Source organism: Aptenodytes patagonicus, chromosome Z (assembly GCF_965638725.1).
Source record: "Aptenodytes patagonicus chromosome Z, bAptPat1.pri.cur, whole genome shotgun sequence".
In the NCBI taxonomy this organism is placed as follows: Eukaryota; Metazoa; Chordata; class Aves; order Sphenisciformes; family Spheniscidae; genus Aptenodytes; species Aptenodytes patagonicus.
The window spans coordinates 11,818,602-11,839,943 of record NC_134982.1 but is presented as its reverse complement, the minus strand read 5'-3'; the positions used below and the strand labels follow the sequence as shown (position 1 = coordinate 11,839,943).

Here is a 21,342-nt window from a genome sequence, read left to right as displayed (position 1 = left end):
TTGAGACAAGCAGAAGGGAAGTAAACTATTCAGCATTTCTACTGTAAATACAAATAAAGAAATAACAGGCTTAACTTGCAGCAGTGGAAAGCTAGGTTAGGCATCTGGAAAAGCTTTTAATCATAAGTGAGCATGGATTGTCTACGGAAGCTACAAAATCTCTGTCCCAGAAGGTTTCAACAAGAGGAGTACATGCATTTTTCGGGGATGCTTTTGAGGAAGATAGACGGTCTAGTTAATCTCTTCACACACTGCCCAGGTCCCAGTTTTATTGCTCCTTACCTATATCATTCCAGAACTTGTCTCAGGTAGGAAACCACATGGTAGCACATACACCTGCCAACAGGCACCAATGTGTCTTAACTTTGCATGTAATCTTGGCATGCTATTAGAGACCCTGGTGCTAGCTGAGTACCGTCACCCCTTGCGGTTCACTTCTCTAGTGACAAAAGATGAAGGTGCATTACTCCCCACGGATGGTCTGCATGACAACCCAGCTGTCCACAACCCAATGTCTTAGTTCAAACACTGTAGAGCGTGTTTTCCTACCTGAGCTTGACAGTGAGAACAGGGAAATGGTCTCTGACAAAACCATTTGTGCATTCTGCAAAAGGCAGGTCCAACATATAAGGATTTGGCTACAGGAATTCAGCACCTTGATCCTACAGGGTAGCACCCAGTATGAACTTAAAGACGATTCCTTCTCCAGTTGGAGGTAAACCCCTTTCTCAGCGAGCAGAGAGGGTGTCCTACTGCTCTCTGAACAGGAAACTATTTACTGTTGTTTCCTTCATGTTATTTGAAGCACAACCACATGCATTATTTATTGTATTGCAGCCAGGCCCTACCATTACACGTAGTTACATCACTGTTACATGCAGTGGGCTAAGGAGCATTCTTTGCACTCGTCACTGTATTACTCAAGTAATTCAAGCATTAACTGGTGTTTTCATAGCATACCTGTGAAGTGAAAAAGTCCCCATTACAAGTGAATAGTGAGGGCAGAGTCAGGTCAAGACCTTCTTCTCTGTTTGGACAGCCATCTGAAGATAACAAAAGCCTGACTTTTCAGAGTACTTAAGTTTGGAGCACATCAAACACCATGAAGTCTGGCTTCCAGCTACTTCACTTACTGCTCTGATGACTCATTTCCAGCATCTTAAGTCAAATAACCAGAAATCAATTAATGGATCACAGGGAGAGGCAATGGAAAAACCCTTTTCAAAAGCCACCATGACTTGCCCAGCATCATGTAACTGTGTGGCAGAGGAATAGCAACTAATAACCATACGGAGCAATGCCTGGCTACCTCTGCAGACGGTTTGCTTCCTCTGCCAGCACTTTCTTCCTCATTTGCTACAGATGAACCAACTTTCAAAAAGCAGGTAAAGAATCTTTTTTACTACCCTACCTTCATCTTTATGACTCCTGGCTTAAATAATATGTTTTTCTCTGTAGGTAGAAATAATTTCATATATTTATATTCCCTGCAGAAGATAGCAGTTGATTAATGAACCAAAATACCCCATAAATACTTGTTATGAACCACATATATGCTTCTGCCAGTCTCTGAGGACACTGTTAGTGTAGGCACTGAACAAGAAAAAAGGGGCACTGCCACACCATAGCTCTGACAAAGCAATCACACCTGTATTAATAAGCTCAGACACAGCTTTCACACCTCCAGTAAAGGCATTTGTCAGGGTCTACAAAGGGGCCTGAATTAACTGGGTCTAGAAACACAGTCAGTCTGCTCCCCTGATCGGGAGGGACGTGGAGGAAATTTAATGCAAAAAAGGAAAATGACTGGATTTAGAAAGCCTCTGCAAGTGGATGAAAACTGCATGACAAACCAGGCTTTGATTAGATAGCTGACCTAAGTCAAGTGACTGAGAGGCCAGTTAGCCCCTTTGGCAAGTCTGTGACAGGAGGGACAAGCAGTTTGACCAAAACACACCCAAATACTGAGCAGGGATGGCGGGAGGTCATTCCAGTAGCTGCTGTCTCTGCTCTGCGCTCTCAGGTCACGGCAGCCACTCCACCTTCACCAAAACTGGAGAGAAGTGGATGTAAAGACAGGATGAAAAAGGGATGATTCTAACGGCTATACACAGTTGTATATTAACTAGCTATTACTACTGTGAGCTAAAAATAGAGAGACTTAATTAGGATGAGTAACATGTAACCATGTCACAAAATACGAAGGAGAGTTTTACTTGCTTTAAATTAAGTTCCTTAAATTAGGCGTAACAATTCAGAGTGAATACACCAGCCAATCTATAGATATTTGTGTAGACTAAACTGGATCCTTAAAGTACCCATTATATTAGATATCACAAAAACACTTGCATGCATTTCAAATCTGCTGCACTAACATGCACTGAATCAAAATAGAAAAACTTAAATAAATTGCAAGAAAATTTAGCACTCTCAGTTTCTCAATAACAGTTTATCAAAAATGTGTGTTATCTTAAAATACAAGGTGAATATTGACTCATTAACAAAAATAAAAAACAGATGGAAACATGGTTAAAATAAACTGATCTTTTACATAGAGCAATCTCTATTTGTATTTCATATATTCTCATATGTAACAACTTAAAGTATTGACCAAAGTGAGGCTAAATAGATAAATCAGTTAAAGGCTAAATCTAAATTTCCTTCTAGCTGGATAGCTCTATTATCTTCTTTTTAGTTCATATCACCGATTTCGTCTTGATATTTTCTTTGCTTTTCAAGCTCTCCTAGAAAATAATTTTCCAGTGTTAGCTTTTAAAAACTTTTAATGAATACAGGTTCATTGCAATTTACTGTCTAAATAAGCAACTGAAATCCCATGGGGAATTTTTAAAACCTCATTTAAGAACAAACCTGTTTACAAACTACACCATGTTTTCTGAAACTGTTACCAGTTGAACATTTGTCAGAAAACAAAATTATATCTATGACAGGTTCATTACCAGGCATGAGTCACTAATAACTACCATTCTTCAAGAAGCCCCTCACACAGTCTAGCATCCTTAATATCTACCATGCAACTGCATGGAAAAGCCACCATCCAGGAGGGGCTGCAATATGATTTTCACAATTTTACTTCAGTGACAGCATCTAAGTAGCAAATACCTCTCCTGTGCACCTCAGGTTGTGCTCCAAAACCCACAGGGTCCTGCAGCGCAGCACAGCTCAGCAGCAGAGGCAGGCAGGTGGGCAGTGTGAACACAGAGAGGCCATGCTACGAAAAATAGTTACGGAAGCTGTGGCTCCACGGACATTTCTCACAGCCTACTTAGAGGCTTCCTGAATGATGAAGTCCCATTCGTTGCTCCCACAGGCGACTGTCATATAATAGCTTTCATAAACAGACCCGTTTTTAGATTAATTAGAAACAGAAAGGGCAAAGAAACCCATTTGGAAGCTGTTCACTAACAATTAGAAAAATCGCTTTCTGATTTCTAGCCTGGGTTTGTTCATAACCAGCTTATACCCTTCTGTTCTTGCGCTAACATTAACCTTTAGCTCAAATAGCTGTAAACTTGCCAATATTTACTCCCCTGCTCTATTAGTACGTGGCAGCAACATCCGCTCCCAGCTTCCAGTCTGCTAAGCTGAGCCATACTTGTTTGGTCTCACCTCACACATCCTTAGCACCTCCCCTCCCAGGACTGCCCCAGTGTCAACCTCTCCCACTTCCATAACCTATTCTCTGATTTTTGCAATAGCCCTCATCTTCTCCAAACCATTTGCTGGTTTCCTACATGGCATATTAGAAATATTACAGAAATACAGGCAGATGCGACCTACTGCCCACCTAGTATGTCACAGTACAGCACAGAGTATAAAACAGCATGCAATTAGTGTTTTTACTAATTTCCCATTTGCCAGGCAGTAACACTTTCTAGCCTCACACACTAGCAAGGGCAGACTAAATGAGCCTATAGTTACCCAGAACAGCCCCTTCTTCTCTCTTCCTGATCCAATGCATGAGTGGCTTAAACAGGATCCTCGTGTTTTTAATGGGATACTCCCACAGGCCAGAGAGTAGCACAGCTGCTCACCTCGTACCACATCATCCTGCAAGCCTGAAGGCACAAGCTACCCTGTACAGCAAGAGACTCGCTGCCTACAGCACCCCAGTAAATTAGCACTCAGGCTTATCACAGCCCTCCCAGCATCTGGTACCTGCATGCTTGAGCAACAGATGAAAATCTCAAGCTACATTTGGGATTCCACTGCAGCTTTATGCCTAAATTATCTTTAGTTTTATAGCACACAAAGGATGAAGCTGTCAATGCGTTCAGGAAATTCTCCCTGCAGAAGAGATATCCGATACCTTGATGTTCTCAAGCACCTTTCGGCAGAGGATGCATGTTACAAACCCAGCTCACAGACTGCCAGGAAAGGCTGCAGGCATTTCCTTACAGATTCAAAAGCCAAGAGGAGGAAGAACTGGTCCCACCTTTACCAAGGACAGGTTTCAAATGAAACCAAAGGGGAATGACCAAAAAGCGCTTTTTGAAAGTGCCAGTGATTAACCATCACAGCAATGGAAATGAGCACACAGCTAGATCCAGACTCATCTGACCAGTCCTCCACAATATCACAAAATTGTTCAGACTCTAAATACGAGCAGACAGTAGACAGCTTGCTGGTGGCCATGATATGGCTTAAAAATCCTGTTTGGTGGCCAAGAAAGGAGCCTGGATGCAAAGAAAGTTCTCACGTCACCTGGCAAGAACTACCTCCTAAGGGACAGCATTCCTTTGCTATACCACAAGACCTTCAAGTGGCTTGAATGCAATAAATCATTGACATTAAAATGTGCAGAAAATAAAAATGCTTACTTTATTTTAATATGTAGCACCAGCCAGAACTGGAGTCCTGCTGTCTTCAGGCATTACGTTAAGCATTATTAACAGCATATTGACTTCCAAATGCCACTTTTACAATGCAGGGGAGGAAAACAATCATCTTACTTAAATCCAGATGCACAGTACTAGAAGATTCCAGTTACAACCACCCTTACACAACCCCAAAAATTAGTTCAGAAGCATGCAAGGCAACCCTGCCCTACATCTAAACAAGTTGTGTAACCATGCAGCTTGGAAAACAAGAAACAAGTGAAAGAAAAACATTAAGACAAAATTGTCATGTACCAAACCCTTTTTTCTGACCTACTGCCTTTTCCTATGAAGTTATGATGTTATTCAAAGCATTTGCTAACAGGGCAAAAATAGTTAATGCTTCATTTATGATGCTCTCAGCCAGTGCTGGTTAGCTCATCTCTTCCCCAAGTCTTGTGCTTTGTAAGCCACAGCCCACTGCTATCTCTCCGGTGCAGCATTTCTTGTACAGATTGCTTCAGTAATACACAACACTGGGAAATATCCCCTCCTCCCACACAAAGCCTTAAAAATAAGAGTGTGAAGTCTGGCTTTCCCAACAGCCAATGCTATTTTTAAGGGCTGCGTATGTGGCAGGTAGGAGTCCCCCCACCCACCTCTCCCATTGCACCCCTATTCTGAGCAGGAGGAACCGACTTACTCCAATGCTAGATGAAACGCTCTCCATTTCTACTGATCAGCACCATGCGCAAGTGCCATGTCGAGGTGGTCAGGACACCACAGGTTTCTGTGCCCCACTCCACATCAGATACAAGCCTCTAACAACAGAGCACACTTCTGTAATTCTTTCTGTCACTACATCCCCACAACAAGGTGCAAAGAGGGGAGTTTTGCATAAGGTGGCAACAGTTGCCTCAGGTTCAACATTTTTAGTACTCCTCTACAACCTTTGGCATATACTATTTAGAGGACTTGGTCCACTCTCCAAACAGATCTGGGTTCTATTTTTCCTGAAAGCTTCGGACAACTGCTGCAGCAGGTCCTGGGAAAAGACAAGCACTTGCTCAACAAAGTATTTGGAAAAGTCTTGGTACAAATGTGAATGCAAGCTGGGCAGCAGCAGACAGGGGAAGAGAGCTTACTGTAGTTCGTCCTAGTTCAGAGGTGCTCTGTGCACATGGACAGTTCCTTCAGCCTGTGACACGCAAGTGCTTCTGGAGATAACAGACACAGAAATTGCTGTGACCAGATTGCCTAAGAGAAACGATGCCAGGTACAAAAAGGCAGCAATTCTGGGTATGTAGTCTAACTGGGAACCTGGGAGCTCTACAAGACATAAGGTCATCTTTCCACATTGCCAGCCCACTGCTACCACCCACATCTTGCTCTCTGATCAGCACAGGTACAACCTTCCACGGAGAGGAAGGAAGATGAGTAAGACACCTTTTTCTTCAGAAAACACTAACTTGTCAGAATCAAAACTTGCTTTACAGGACCATGATGAATTTGAATGGGAATATTTCTCAGGTCGAAAATGTCCAAACAGGGGAGGGAGCACAGGGAAGAGTCATTCCCTAAAAGAGTGTTACAGCTTATCAGTCATTGCACTTTTCTAAAACATGGGAAACGTACATTAAAATCTCAATATTGCCCAGCTTAGATCAAGAACTAGAATCCTGTTTCCCCCCTTATTCTACATAAATTCTAGCTTAAGCCGATGGCTCTTCCGCAGAGGGGTCTCCCATCTGTCATATCCCAGTCAATCTCAAAAAGTCAAAAGAAAGTCTAATCCCCAACCCACCCCAAAAAAACCCCACACTCTGCAAAAGCAGCAGCCACTTTCCATCCAGCTTCACTCCAGAAGTCAAACACTCGCACGTGAAGTGTTTCAAGTAAAAAATGAGATATAACAGCAGACTATTCACGTGCATCCCAGTGCTGCCATTATGACCTTACAAGTCAGAGAACAGAAGCATACAGTTCAGCCAAACTGGATTACTTGAACTTAATGTGCAGTGCTGGCACAAAGTAAGAGGTGCACCTGACTGTGGAACATCCCGTGTTCGTAAACTATATCCCAGATGTTGCACAAACACCTTCCCTTTATTTTTAAGGAAATCGTGTGCTGCGGAATACAGACCATCAACACCAAAACTGTTTTTTAGAAGAGGTGAATAGAAGTTGAGCGTCGGTGCATTGATATGTTCAGAGAAGCTTGCAGAAAATCCTGTTAGCAATTGAACAGGCTCCTAGCTGCTGTGGTCATTATGAAAAGCATTTCTGACCAGCATGTTGCTCCACAAGAGAGCATTTCTCTTAATTTTAGCGTAACTACTCTAAGGGCAAGCCTGCTGATTTTTCCCACTAGAGATAAGGTTATCAAAAATCTACTCAAAAATCACAACAGCAGCTAACGAAGGCACAACACTATTTTGTTGTGTGTACACACAAATAATTATCTCTTTGCTATATTACAACAGTTAAAATCTAATGTAGAGCAGGTTAAAAAACGGCAGTAGGTCTCAGAGAATTTCAGTAAGAATAAACAAACATGCATTTTATTCCAAACAGATACGAGTATGCAGATATCTTATTTAAGACACTCGGAGATGAAAGAAGCTTTTTTCTCCTCTGAGTACAGCATGTCAGCCGAACCTTCCCTCGCAGAGAGGCAACCAGAAGAGACAACAGACACGGGTTGTTCAAGCATCAGGGAATCACACCGCACGGAAAGCTGCCTTGGGAAAGCCATGAAGGGCTTTGGGGAGTCCCACAAGACTTGCCAGTCTGCAAACTCAGATGTAACCCAGGCAAGTAAGATTATGGCATGGGGAGATAGTAGAACACCTCCACTACTTCTGTATTTAAATGCTTTCTAAATAGTTATTGTTGTGGAATCCCAAAGGGATCTGAAAGCCGCATCTGCATTTTATAGATACGGTATACAGAAAGCATTTGACTGCCACTGTGAGCACAGCCACCTGACAGTCTGCACTGCAGCCTGCAATGACCCTCGGATCGCGCCGTACCTACACAGACCTGCTCTCCTCTGGTGCAGGAACAGCGATTTCATGAGCACAAAGTTGTTCTACCGATCCCCACCAAACCTGATCCCTGGAACATTTGATCAGCAATGCTGGTATTTTGGTGGAGGTTAAAGATAACCTTCATAAATTCAACAGGTAGAAAAGAAGGAAGACATTTAACTGAAGTTGTAGTTTTTCTGTATGAAGAGAAGTTTCTAGTAACTCTGTTAGAGTCACAGTGCTTCAGTTTGCTGCTTTGCCACTGCGTGGGAGGCTTTGAAAATGCAGAGCTTACTCATCTTCACGGGACTGATAAAAAGACACCTAGGCAACAAAGCTTAAAGGAAATAAAATGCCCAAAGTAAACTATTGCACGGACTGCACAGTTCATGAGAAGTGGAAAGGGACAGTTTCTAATCTTTCAGTGACTGGCTCAAAGCAGGTGTGTTCTCCGCTAGCCATCTGGGCTGGTGTACGGTACATGTTTTCACTGATCAGAGGGCTTAGATTCACATGTGGGGAGTAGGGGCAGGCAGGTAACTTACAAACAAACTAGCAACCAAAACTGGCACCAGTTAGTGCCTTGCTGGTCTCCTCACTAACAGTGGAATAGTGGAAGTCCAGAAAGGACTCTTCAGGGCACCCCACAGGTACATAAGAAGGGAATAGTGGCGGTTTGCACCAACAGCTTTCCTTCTCAAAATAAAAATATGGCTTCACACTCCAAAATCACCAATACAACACCCTCCCTGGACCAGGGCTTTTAAAAGCGAGACCCTGAAGGTTCTTAAATATTTGCAGGTACTCGATCAGAAGTGCTGACTGTGAAAATACGGGGCATGGGAAAATAAGGCTGAGGATACAATTGGGTACCTGTAAGACTAGAGGAGAACAGTCATTCAGTTCCCCGCTGAAGGTGCTTATCATATTCCAGAAAAACAATGTCAGGAACTACATCTGCCATCTCAGTATGTGATCTAGTTACATAACAGTCGAACAGACTATTGACATTTAACAGGGAAAGGCAAAGATTAAAATCAAAATAATTGGTATAAAATGGCATCTAGGAGAAGAAAAACCAAAGAGGAAACACTGCTCCAATGACTTTGGTTCTGAAATGAAAACAAGTAAATTGATGTATTTAATTTCCTGACATAAAAGAGGAAAATGATGCATAAGACTTTTTCCCCCGTAGACAAATTCAATATAAGTGGATAAAATACTTAAATACACTTGAAAGAATTGGTAAGAGAGGCAATTTGATGATTTAACCAAATTTTTGCTTTTCTCCGATCCGCCAATTCTTCTGTGTTATACAAAGCTCAGACTCAAATTTGTGTAACTTTAAGAGTCACACAGCTGAAGTCCCTAGCTGAAGACTATTTCAGTTAAGGAGGGCTGCAAGTTGAAGACGCAATAGCTATGTGTTTGTTCTTCTTCTGGAAAAGAAGCTCCCACAGAAGGACTACAGCAGACGAGCTATCAATTAATCCCTCTTTGTAGACAAAGTTCTAAGTGTGAAGGTGAGAATTATTGAGTCATTCCTCTCAGGGCTGAAAACCCTAGTTTGATTCTGGCATAATTAAGTTTCCTCTTCACAAACACAGAGAGGGAACAAGCAAAACAGCAGAAGTGAAGAAAAAACTGTGCATGCTACCACAAAGCTTTTTTAACACGCACAGTTACAAGTTTCTGTGCCATTTTATAACTGTCAAGTCTTAATTAAAATACTACATTTCTCTGACTCATGGTGCTGTAGGATGCATGTATATTATTCACATGAATATTAATCTCTTCCCAGGTAGGAGGCTGAATTGCTATGGGGATTTATAATCGCATCACATATGGAAACTTCTTAGGTGTCCTTTCCCCCCCCCCCCCCCTTTTCTTTCTTTCAAATTTCAGCCAGATCAGTAACAATTAAGAATCATAAGAACCATTTCAGTAGTCTATGTGAAAGAAATCCAGTAGTTCAGATCAATGAGCTGGAGCTCCATGCGTATTAATGAAATGATACTGCACATTGAGGAAGGGGAACTTGGAAAAGAGCTGGAGGTATCACTTTGAACATTAAGGACATAAGCAGCTGCTCTAAGCGCTGTAACAAAAGAGGAGGATAGTCCTCTTGAAAGCTTCTAGGCAATGATAGAAGATGGGAAGATGTTAATAGAATGATCAGAGAAATGCGACGTGACCTTTTCTAACTACCAACAGAATCACCTTGTTAAACTATCATCACAGAGACCTTTCAGATCCTGATATTTATCTGGGTAGTCTGTATTCATATCACTGACTTTCAAACAAGATCTAGGAACAAGCTGATGATGATGCACAAGGTGCGGAAAGCAACTAGCATAGATGCTCTTCTAGATTTCAGCAAAAGAACAGAGAAATGAGGATGCAAATGCATCTGAGAAAACTGTGACAGTCTTCCTGATACCTTGGAAGGAAAGGAATTAGATAAGCTAGAAACACTAGTAATTCAAGAACACAAACTAATAAAAACTGAGAAAATCAGTAGCTAGAGCTCATGAGAAACAGGCTTAAAGGACCAGGAGTTCAGGAAGCTGTTAACAGTTAAGAGATAAAAATCACAAGCTATCCCAGTGAAGAGGAAGGAAAGGATGTACAATGAGAGACCTGTCCAAAAAAATCACAAGCTCTTCAGAGGGCTTGAACCTCGAACCACAGATATCTTCTTGATTAAGTTTTTAAGGACAAGCATGATTGCGCAGGAAAGAAATCAAAAGGCCGAAGCACAAAATTAAACACCTAGCAGTAAACACACAATATGACCAAAAAAACATGGCTGCTACTCACAGGAAGACAAAGCTATCATCAGGTGGCATTAAGAAGGCTGAAACATTTGATGCCTTAATTGCTTCAGGTCTTCACTGACAGGGACAGCTGCAGTCAGGCAGCTGACAGATTTAATATTGTTTTTTAAAAAGAGGAAAAAAAGTTTAGCAAGTTAAAAAAAACAGGGTTCAGTGAAGGAAAACAAATTTGAAAGCAAACAGATAAGGTAGGTAGTTCTAAGTCAGCTGGCCCTGATAAATTTTCATCCTCAGGTACTAGGTTGCAACACCGACAATCACAAAGCGCTAAGAACTTGAAAAACAGGCAATGCACTTGAAGATTTGAAAAGGACAAAGCAAGCATTTATGCTTAAAAAATAGGAAGAAGAGGACTTGGATAATTATGAAAGTGCTAACCTGACTTCCCCCCCCCCCCCCCCCGGGAATTGAAGACTGGAACAAATAATGAAATTATTTGCAAATCTCCTAGAACATAAAAAGGAGAGAAATAAGAGCGAGCATGGTTTCATCAAGAGTAGGACTGTGTCAAATGCATTTAACTTCCTTCTATGACAAGGTAAATTAGTCTTAGAGGTAGGAGAAGAACAGTATAAGTTTTATATCCTGAGGTCTGGATGAAACTGCTAAAATAGATGCAAACACACTGGAAAAAATTATACTCAGGGTAGCCAAACTCAAAGAACGTATCAAGCAGGGTCCCTCAGGCAGCTCTGGTAGCACATAGCCTGGCAGCTTGGGTACTACACAACTTTTTCATGTACAACTTGAAGGATTTGTAGGCATAACAGATTAGGAAGAGACAGACAGCAATGTGCTTAAGGAGTGAAAAAAACAATTCTGTAAGAAAAAGTGCAAAGCCATATTCAGCTGTAATCCAACACAAATTAGGTCAGGGAACAACTGACAAAGCACTTCTTTAGAAGGAACCTCAGCTCTGGAAAGGGTAACTATGCATCAGTGTTAGTCTGCGATAAAAAGGCACTGTCACAGCAGGATACCTGATATCTTGGGATATCAGGATCACAGCCTGGGGAGCAAGGTCTTTGTTGCTCTGTAGTGCACATGAGCAGGCTCTCAGCTCAGTTCTACATTCAGCTTTGGACACTGAACTTCAGGAAAAACAAAGAAAGGGGGGGAGGGGGGGGAAAGACAGACTGATTAAAGAGTGCCTAAAAACAAAACCTCGCAAGAAAAGACTAAAAGAAAAAGGGTCATTTAGTGAACATGAGAAGAGTGAGTGGGGCTTCATCCTCTCTTTGCAGCAGCTCTTCACTATTCCAGAGAGGAAGGGAATCAGTTCTGCTCCTTTACTCCTCGTCCTAATCATGAGAAATGGATTTATATGGCACAAGAGAGATCTAGAGCAGAGGTTAGGAAAAGCCTTTGCACAGTAAAGACAGCTAAGCTCTGGAGCAGGCTGCTGGAAACCTCTACCTCTTATGTTTTTTGTTTTAAGGGAATTTTGGATCAATAGTTGTTAGGAGTCGTCAAAGCAAAGCAAATCATGACATTTTGCTATCATAACTAAACCAGTGTTCCTGTAACAGTCACCTCAAAGCATGTCTTCCTTCCAATTCAGCAGAAACACAAAGATTGATGCTGAACCACCTCGTGGACCTTGTACTCTCTCAGAAAAAAAAAAAAAAAAAAAAAGAGGTATCTCCAGGGAGAGGCGTCACTGAATCTCTTGTCCCTTCTAGTATGTTTGTGCACTTGTTTTCCATAAGGCACAGAACTAAACTGTTTTGCTTGCATGCTTTACCAAATCACAACAGAAGTTCCTTTTCTTCTTAGATACTAACAGTGTTCTTAAATTTCACTTTCCTTGTCATACTGACAGTTTTGACGCAAATCCCTTCTGCTCAAAAGTGAAGTAACACAGTAATTGTTAGATGAGAAAGAATTTACAATCCAGATAAGCCAACGGAACAACTCTTTCTGCTATGGCACTTCAGATGCCTCCCCAGACACACACAAAAAAATTTGTTTTCCTAAAAATTTGCAACAAATCCAGAAGAGAAAGAAGTCCTGCTACTGATAGATAGATACTGTAAAATAATTTCTTAAAAAAACAAAACAGGAGAACTGTAGAAGAAAGTAGTATTTCTAAATGAAATATATTAACTCTGCACTTTGGGTAGTAGGCAATCATCTATAGAATATGAACACCATATGTTATCTTTCTGTGGGCATACAGATGGATGAAAGCATAAGACTTTTTTAAAAAAAAAAACAACAACTTTTTGGGTTTTAATCACTGTTTTCTAAACGAAGAGTGTTTATACTGTTGAAGAAAATGTCACAACCTTTTCCTTTTGACTTCCCAAATCAAGATTATTTATTTTTAAATCTTACTTTCATGGGATGGAAATACCAAGACTTATTATACACCCACTTTCAATTAGTATATATAAAAATATTTGATGTAAAGTTTCCCAAGCAACATTTTCACATGACAAATAATACAGATAACTCCTACTAAGCTAACAAGCTATCCTCAAGTTGCCTTGAGAAAAAGTCTTCATTTCAAACAGTTTAACACAAACCATTTAGTCCCAGACATTATTATTACTATTTACAAATCCAGAGCTAATCTCTCTGCTTCTGCATCTTTTCTGGTATTCATCTCCAGTTCCACACAATGATGTTCAAAATGTTTGGTAGAATTAGATAGCTCTAAGACTATCACAACATGCTGCAGTCCTATACAATACATCTGATGAAATTTTTGTCTGCAAAACATCAAAACTGTAAGAGGTGTCTTACAAGGAAGAAGAAATGAAACCTTCAGCCACGGAACTAAAACCCAGGCAGCACAGAGAAGGAGTGAACATCCTACCTCTTGAAGCTGCAGTCGAACTTTGCTAATGGCTCTAATCCAATGGGCTCTTGCTGGAGGAAATGGTGGTGGCTCGTTGTCACCATGGTAGCTTAAAGGCAAGAAACAGAAAATCACTATATGAAAAACACTCATCTGCAGCATTAAAGATTCAACATTACACAGTGCAATCACAGCTTCAGCTCTGGAAGCTGAAGTAACCAACAGGCTCCAGTCAACACAGCCCCGCACATGCTCTGGGAAGTGAGAGGCTAAAGCAGAGGTTTCCTTATACACAGGAACTGTCTTGGAAACTGATGAGCTGAAAGATATAAGCTAGGATACAATCCAGCCACAGGAGTAAGACGATGTTGGTCAGAACATCAGGAAAGCAGTCCAAGGTACCTGATAAAGCCAGTTCAACACATTGGTATCATAACTGCACACAAAGAGGCAGATGGAAGATTTTCCATCCCCATGCCTGTTGCAGGTCCCTTCTAACCACTACCTCTTCCTACTCACCCCTACTGCTACAAATTTACAGCCCCTCTTCAGTGGAAACACTGGCAACAGTGCGCAGCTGTGTTTTTCCCCATTCACTGCACCTTTCTCACTCCACTCTTTCCTACAGCTTTTCAAGAGGGCATGTGCATCTGGCAGCAACACTCCATCTCAGTGTCCTACAGCACATTTTACACTCCCTAACCTCATGATACATTGGGCCTTTGGTTGCATTCCTTCCTCTGTATGTTGCTGAGGTGTAAATCACCGAAATATCTTTCCCTGTCTGCAAAAGAACCCCACACTGCTGACAGTATAAAAAAAAACCCCATAGCTGAGAGCAACATGCATCCATGCTACACATCTAGCTCAGGTGCAACTCTAAGGATCAATGTTCAGAGCTCAGTTCCATGCATACTCCATGGAGACAGGAAAGCATTGCCAGAGATTGGAGAGAAAGGGAGCCAGTGATGCAGGAGTATCCAAGTTAGATGCCTAAATTAGCCTGAAATAGACTATGTGAATAACCTTCCCTGTGAACAAATATAGGCCAGCCATTCTGGGACAAGACTCCTGCTGCTCTGTAAGGAGAAGAGGAAAGTGAGTCAGAGTTTAAAAACAGTTTAACACTTTCTCTAGTCTTGTTTTCCTTTTTTACATCATTAGTGTAAGGGTTGCCTACACATGAACGGCTGTGGTTAATTCTCTCATATAAGCACAGTGACACCAGCTGTACCCTCCAAAGGGTAGAGACAGGCAGACATCTCTCCACAGATCTAACTGAAGCAGATGAAAACAATCCCTCATACTTAAGAAAGTATAACCATATCCACACTTGGGGCTGCAATGACTTGATTACCTCAAGGAAAAAAGTCACTTCCTAAGTTAAGTAGTGAAATTTGAAATTCCTGTAAAACCTGTACAAAACCCAGTGCATTAGTCCTCCAAACTTCGCTGAAATACTTTAAGACTGTTTTCAATACTGCTGACAGCTTGGAAAGCCCAAGTGCAAGGACAAGAAAAGCTGCCACAGTAAGTGAGAGCAACATGTCTATTCATATTGTAATTCTACAACCTACAACTACATAAACACTAACTCTAATTGTGGTAGCCTACTACACAAGAAAGGAACTAGTGCAGCTCTAACCATGACTACATGTAGTTCTTGGTTGCTCACACATAAGCTTGATCACACATGAGCCATGGAAGCAGCTATCTTTGGGCCAGACTACATTCATCAAATCAGAAACAGAAAATACAGCAAACGAGCTTCAAGGCACTAGCAGGCGTTCCTCTTTACATACATAGAAAATATAGTTTAAGCTTAGCCAATGTCTCATAAATAACTGGTCCTGCACATAAAGATTTTTCACAGATCAGCAACATCAAGTTAGTTGTTAGAGAAGGCTGCAAGAACAATGTACATAATTTGCCCCAGGAAATAGCAAAGAGAGGAATCCTCTTTGAATTAGTTGAAAAGAACTCAGTAATAGTTTTACCTACCTCACTTGGGCTCCTGCATCAACATCCTTGGGCTTCTCAAGTTCCAGAGGTAACTTAGCTGCAGAATGGTCTGCACATTTCTCCTCTGTCTCGCAGACCTTCTCCTCCTCTTCTTTGCTGCGAGGCTCCTCTTGCTCCCTGAGCCATGCCTGACCATCCTTCTGGTAGCTGCCCGAACTGTGGTAGGAATGATTCGATTCTCTTTCCTGGTGATCATCATCTTGCTCAGAGCCATGGGCACTTTCATGGGAATGGTCCAGCTCACTTAGGTGAGAGCTTCCCTGGCTGACGTTACAAGAGGAGCTGTATCTACTACTGCCAGCAGGACTATGAGAGAATAAGAAAGTCCATCAGAAAAAACAGTGGCTTGGAGAAACGCAAAGCAATCTGCACATCTAACAAACCGAGTGGGACACTAAATATCACTGAAAAGACATGTTATGAAGTCATATATGCCCCCTGAACTACACCTAAATTTCTGAACCTCAAAATTTTGGTAGGCAGTAGAAATACTTCATACACAGCCTACCAGTATATTGACCATATATACCAATGGTCTTTCTTGCACCAACTGACTACTTCTTCACCTTACGTCAGCTAGAAACTGCCAGTGAAGATATTCTAATAACCAGACAGGAATAAGAATGGAAACATAGCAATTCAGAGTAGAAGTGTTTCTGTATTCTGTAGTTTCACTGCATCTAAGGTCTTTACCATGACCATTTAAGCTGTTGCTAAGAAGTACAGTTAACTTAAAGTTAACTTTATTTTTATATATATTATACATTTATGATAAAATACACTGCAGTCAAGATTAAGGTTGTCAAGACTATCAACTTAAAACCTTTTACAAAAGTAAAGCAATTGTTCAAAGGGAAGCCACATGTCTCACTCCAACAGAGCTTTTTCAAGAATTTAATTCATACAAAAAAACCAACACCACAGGTGTGTGATCTCTGTGATTCAAGACACCACTTCCAGGACTGAATTCCTAGAATCCTCACACAAAATAAAGTGGATGGAAATTTCTCATGCAGTCAGGAAAACTACGGCCAAGAATTAAGCAGCACTAATGTTTCTCTCACTCGCACACTTAGGAGAATCTGAAGCCAGATAGGAAGTTTTGCGAGTGCAGTGTTGCAACTGTACAATCAGAGGCACAAGTTTCACTTACATCACACAGAGGTATAAGTTTAGCGAGTCTCTCTTTTGATTTTTGAGGGCAGCTGTAACTTAACACATGCACAGGACTGAATAGTCTCATGAAATACTGATACCTTCCTTTAGGGGCTTTCCTAAGTGCATGAAATAACCTTTGCACAGATTTTAGGAAGAGCAAGTATTAGAATACCTTCACTGATATCTCTGAAAATGTTTTAAAATCTTCAATAATGTGAAATGGACCTAATGAGTTCTATAATACATCAACAGTAAGTTAAATTTATCTCTAAAATTAGAAGCACTTACCTTGCATTTTGAAAACAAAATGCCCGTTCCTTCCAATACATTCTACCTACTGTTACTTTTTTCTTAGCAAATACAGCATAGTTATCACTAAACAAGAAAGCAAAGTGAATTGTATGCAGCAGAATTAACACACAAAGAATATAACTTCTGAAAGGCTAATGAAATTAGCACTAAAAGCATCTCATTCAGTGGGACACAGTATAAGAACGTGGGAAATACAATTACACTTACAGAAAAAAAGAGTGGAAAAAGGTGAGTAAATGGTCAAAGGGCTTGTACATAACTAGTGACTGCAGTTTGCCACATCCTCTGTGACAGCTATCAGTAATACTACAAACATTTGACAACAAATAGGGGATGGGACTGAGCTACAAACAGACACCAAGGCCAATATCTACTGCTGCAGTATTGCATTATAAATGGTCAAAAACTTGAAACCATTTATTATGCCTCATTTGTAACTAGCCTTTTCTCATTCAGTTGCTCCACGCTATTCAGATCTGCAGCTTGTGTGCTAGGATGAAGCATTGCTCCATTAGGAGCAGAAGCAAGCTCAGTTTCCATCAGTTCAGGCTTATCTGGTGTGTGCTCTTCTGCCTGATCTTCTTTCTGCAGTTCATCTGAAATCACGTTCTGCTGGTCGTCTGACTCTTTATCAAACTTCTCTCCCAGCTCTTTGTTGGATGTACCATCAACAGCGCTTGCACCAGATGGTTCTTCAGAAAGTTCATTGTCTACGGTGTCAGGCTGCTTCGAAGACAAGTCTACCTCTATATTTGCATCAGTCAGTTGATCTGAGACTGCAGATTTTGACTTTTCATCTGAACTGACTGTTCCTAACACCTTGTCATCTGGTTTTGACAAAGCCTCTGGTGGTACATGTGGTTCCCTTTTGGCAGAGGTCTCCCTGTTGTCTTTTTGCCAGGGAAAGGAGAAATCTAGCTTTTTCCCAAATACTGCTCCTTGGGCACTCTCTGGCTTACTCACCTTTTCTTCACTACCTCCTTCAAACAGAGTCGAAGAAAGTTTCTTAAAGCTGGACATGAGGCCCTGATCTGCCCCTGCTTTATTAACAGAAGGTGGCTGCTGAGAGAAGAATGACCCAAATGGCTTTCCACTATCAGCAGATGACATAAAGCTGAATTTTGGCAAACTGGGCATGTTTGGTATTTCAAAGACTGTTTTACTACTGTTTGCATCTGGAGGAACGTTACTGGGTTTGCCCTGTTTCTTCAAGTCACATTTAGAAGCAACCCCTTCTACAGGCACCTCATCAATTGCTAAATGTTTCTCCTGTTCAGCAGTTTGCTGTTCTACCTCACTTGTCTTCTCTTCATTCAGCTGGAGCAGATGAACACTGGGCTCATCAGCTGGAGCTGTGGGTTCTCTACCATTACTACTGATCATGTCCTGATGATCAATACCAGCATTAGCCTGATTCCCTGTAACAGCAGGCTCTGATTCAAGTGTAGCATTCTCATCCAATTGGGAAAGGTTTATGTCTGCCTCATTAGTTGGGACTTCCATTTCCAGTTCAAACCCATCAGAAGCTGCTGTAGAAGCAGTTTGTTCCTCTGTTAGATGTGAAGACCCCACATGTAGTTGGCATGTATTTACATCAGTCTGGTCAGTGGCCTCAGCCTGCACTGTATCAACTGCATTACTGAAATCAGACTGGCATGGCTCAGCATCTACCATCTCAGAGGGTTGTGCATCATGATCCAACTGCAGAACCTCGAGGGCTTGGTTTTCACTAGAGACTGCTGTTTCTGGAGTGATCCTCAAAGGTTCCTCTTTACAGGTTTCCGAGTTCCTATTTTCCTCAGTTTCTATTTTCATAGGAGACTCTTTTGTGGAGTTCTTTTCTGCTGAAACAGGTAATACATCCTCCTTCAGAGAGCTCATGACGTCTCTTTTAGACTCTCTGGCTGCAGCTGTATTTTCTGTCTTCCTAGAGCCTTCTGCTGGAACAGACTCAATGACATCTTTCACACTACTGCTTTGAGATTTAGGGGTGGATTTTGGAGGCATCTCTTTCGGAGATTCTTTTGGACCTTTGAAGATGCCAAAGAGATCATTTGTGAAAGCTGGTGCTGGGCCACTTGGGAGGGATGAGAAACCAAAGAAAGAGGAGCTTTTCTTCTGTGCAGTAGGAGGTGCCGAAGCTTGAGGTTGGGAAAAGAAACCAGATAACGTTTTAGGTGGTTTCATTTTTGTCATGAAACTTGAAAACATTTCAACTGAAGAATCCAGTACCGATTTATCACTCTCAGATTCCTTAGGTTTGTTTTGCAAATTAGATGCCTCTGGCATTTTAGGAGAGTGTAGCTCTTGTGCCTGTTGCAACCTGTCACCAAGAGTTTGTTTGGGTAATTTATGTTCTGGCAGCTCATGCTGTACACATACTTCTTCAGAGACTGCTTCATTTTTTATGCCACTCATAATATTTAAGTCATTTAGACTTTGGGAATCCATTTTATCACCTAAGGCCATGCTATAATCTTTATTTTCAGAAGCTTGTTCTTTTGAAGAATAAGGCTCTTCTTTATCAAAAGGAAATGCAACACTGTCCATTTTCCCTGTGCTACCCAAAACATCTTCTTTTCCCCCTAAGGAAATAGTCTGTTGGCCCTGAGAACCCTCCTGCACACTGGGAGTCTGAAGGCAAGGACCAGAAGCAGCTGAATTGGCTACTGCAGTGTCATCGGTCTGTGGAAGCTTCTCTAGGTCTCTCTCTTCAGCTGCCTCAGCAACACTTTCTACATTTTCCACTGCCAGCATTTCTGATTTATTTTCTGCAATTGTGAGGTTATCAGACATTTGTTTGCCAGTCACTGCTGCAATAATGTCATCCACTTCTTTTTTATTGTCTGCATCTTGTTGCCTGGCAGAACTGCTAATTTTGACACCAGAGTCAGTGGAAATATTTTGCTTCACGTATGGCTTAGAGTTCACTGGTTTAGCTGGTTTTGTATTATTCTCCTGTCCCGGAGCAGTTTCTGGCTTTTCATCCAAAAAGGATGTCAAACTGAAGAAGCTAAAGCTAGTACTTCTTTGAGGTATTCTCTTCTCTGCAGTTGGACCGCTGGAGAAGGAGGGCAGATGAAACAGCCCCTCTGTTTCTTGCTGCTTCCCACTAGCAGGAGCAGTAGCAGGTGCTGAAGGCTTTGGTTCATCTGATCCAGTGAAGAAGGAGAATATGCTCCTACTGGCTGGCTGTGCTGGCTGTGATTTCGAACCAGTGATAGCAGAAAAGTTGAATGGCAAACTGAAACCCGACTCTTTAGGTGTCTGATCTGGCTTTGGTTTTGCCTGATTAACTGTGCCTCCCAAACGATTTCCTCCTTGTTGCTTTGGTGTAACCGTGGGTAAGCTGCTCTGCTGCACAGCTGAGTGACTCAATTGGCTTATTTTGGGACCTACACCCATTGGCTTCTGTGAAGTGTTTCCAGGAGGCACTTTTTTACTCTCAGGAGACTCCTCCTCAGCTTTTCTGCTTCGTTGTTCCATTTGCACCCCAGGGCTAGGAGAGACCTGCCTGTCCATGCCTTCTGTTCTCACCCCTTCCTTAGGGGTGGAGGACAGACTTGCCATACTGTCACTCTGAAGACCCCCAGGCTTCTCAGTCTGTTGTCTTGACTCAGCCACAGTTCTATTGGTTTTTGGCAGAGTCGTAGTACTTGGGGTCGGTTGAGAAGACACAGCCTCCACTTTGAAGAGATCTCCAAGGGATCCAAATAATGATGAGATGCTGGAGGTTTCCTTCTGTTCTGGCTGTATCACCTTTTCTGGTTTATCACTTTGACTTTTTTGCAAATCTGGTGATGGCTGTGGTGCTTTGCTTACTTGCGTTTTAAAAAAATCAAAAAATCCAGAAGTTTGGGGTTTGTTGGCAGTTGAGCTTGTAGGAGAATCTTCTCCAAGACTGAACAATTTCAGAGCGCTTTTAAATAATGTCTCCTCAGGCTCAGTGACTGGGTGGCTCTGATTGGGCTGTGACTGATTGGGTTCATTAATACTTGAATGCCCTTCAGGATGCCTGGAAGCTGGTGTTGCTTTAACAGGTCTCTCTTCTCGTATGGGCCTGCCATCTGGAGCAATTTGGCTCAGTTGAGAAGGAGATTTTGTTAATCCTGGTTTTTTAACATGGATGTTTTCATTCCGATTTAATTCTGGCTTTTCACTTCTAGCAGCCTCCAAATTAAGTTCTGATGAAGTATTTCTTCTCGGTTCTGGTGTAACAGGAAACTGTTGCTCTGCTCGTGCCTCATCTAATTTTCTATTTGGTGCAAGTGATAAAACATCAGTTTTATTTTCAGATGATTTTAACTGTATGTCTGTTGTCTTCAAGGCAGAATCTTCTGATG

At 41.7% G+C, this 21,342-nt stretch overlaps 1 protein-coding gene across 2 annotated transcripts in view; it reads right to left on the bottom strand.

The window, feature by feature from the left end:
- The window catches only part of UNC13B (unc-13 homolog B), a 227,334-nt gene that overhangs the window by 124,143 nt on the left and 81,849 nt on the right, over positions 1 to 21,342 (bottom strand). For both annotated transcript variants that reach the window (XM_076362991.1, XM_076362992.1), the window contains exons 9-10: positions 15,509 to 15,835; positions 13,526 to 13,616 (exon numbers count right to left, since the gene is read on the bottom strand). In XM_076362991.1, coding sequence (XP_076219106.1) covers positions 13,526 to 13,616; positions 15,509 to 15,835 — 418 coding nt within the window. The remainder of the gene's footprint in view (positions 1 to 13,525; positions 13,617 to 15,508; positions 15,836 to 21,342) is intronic.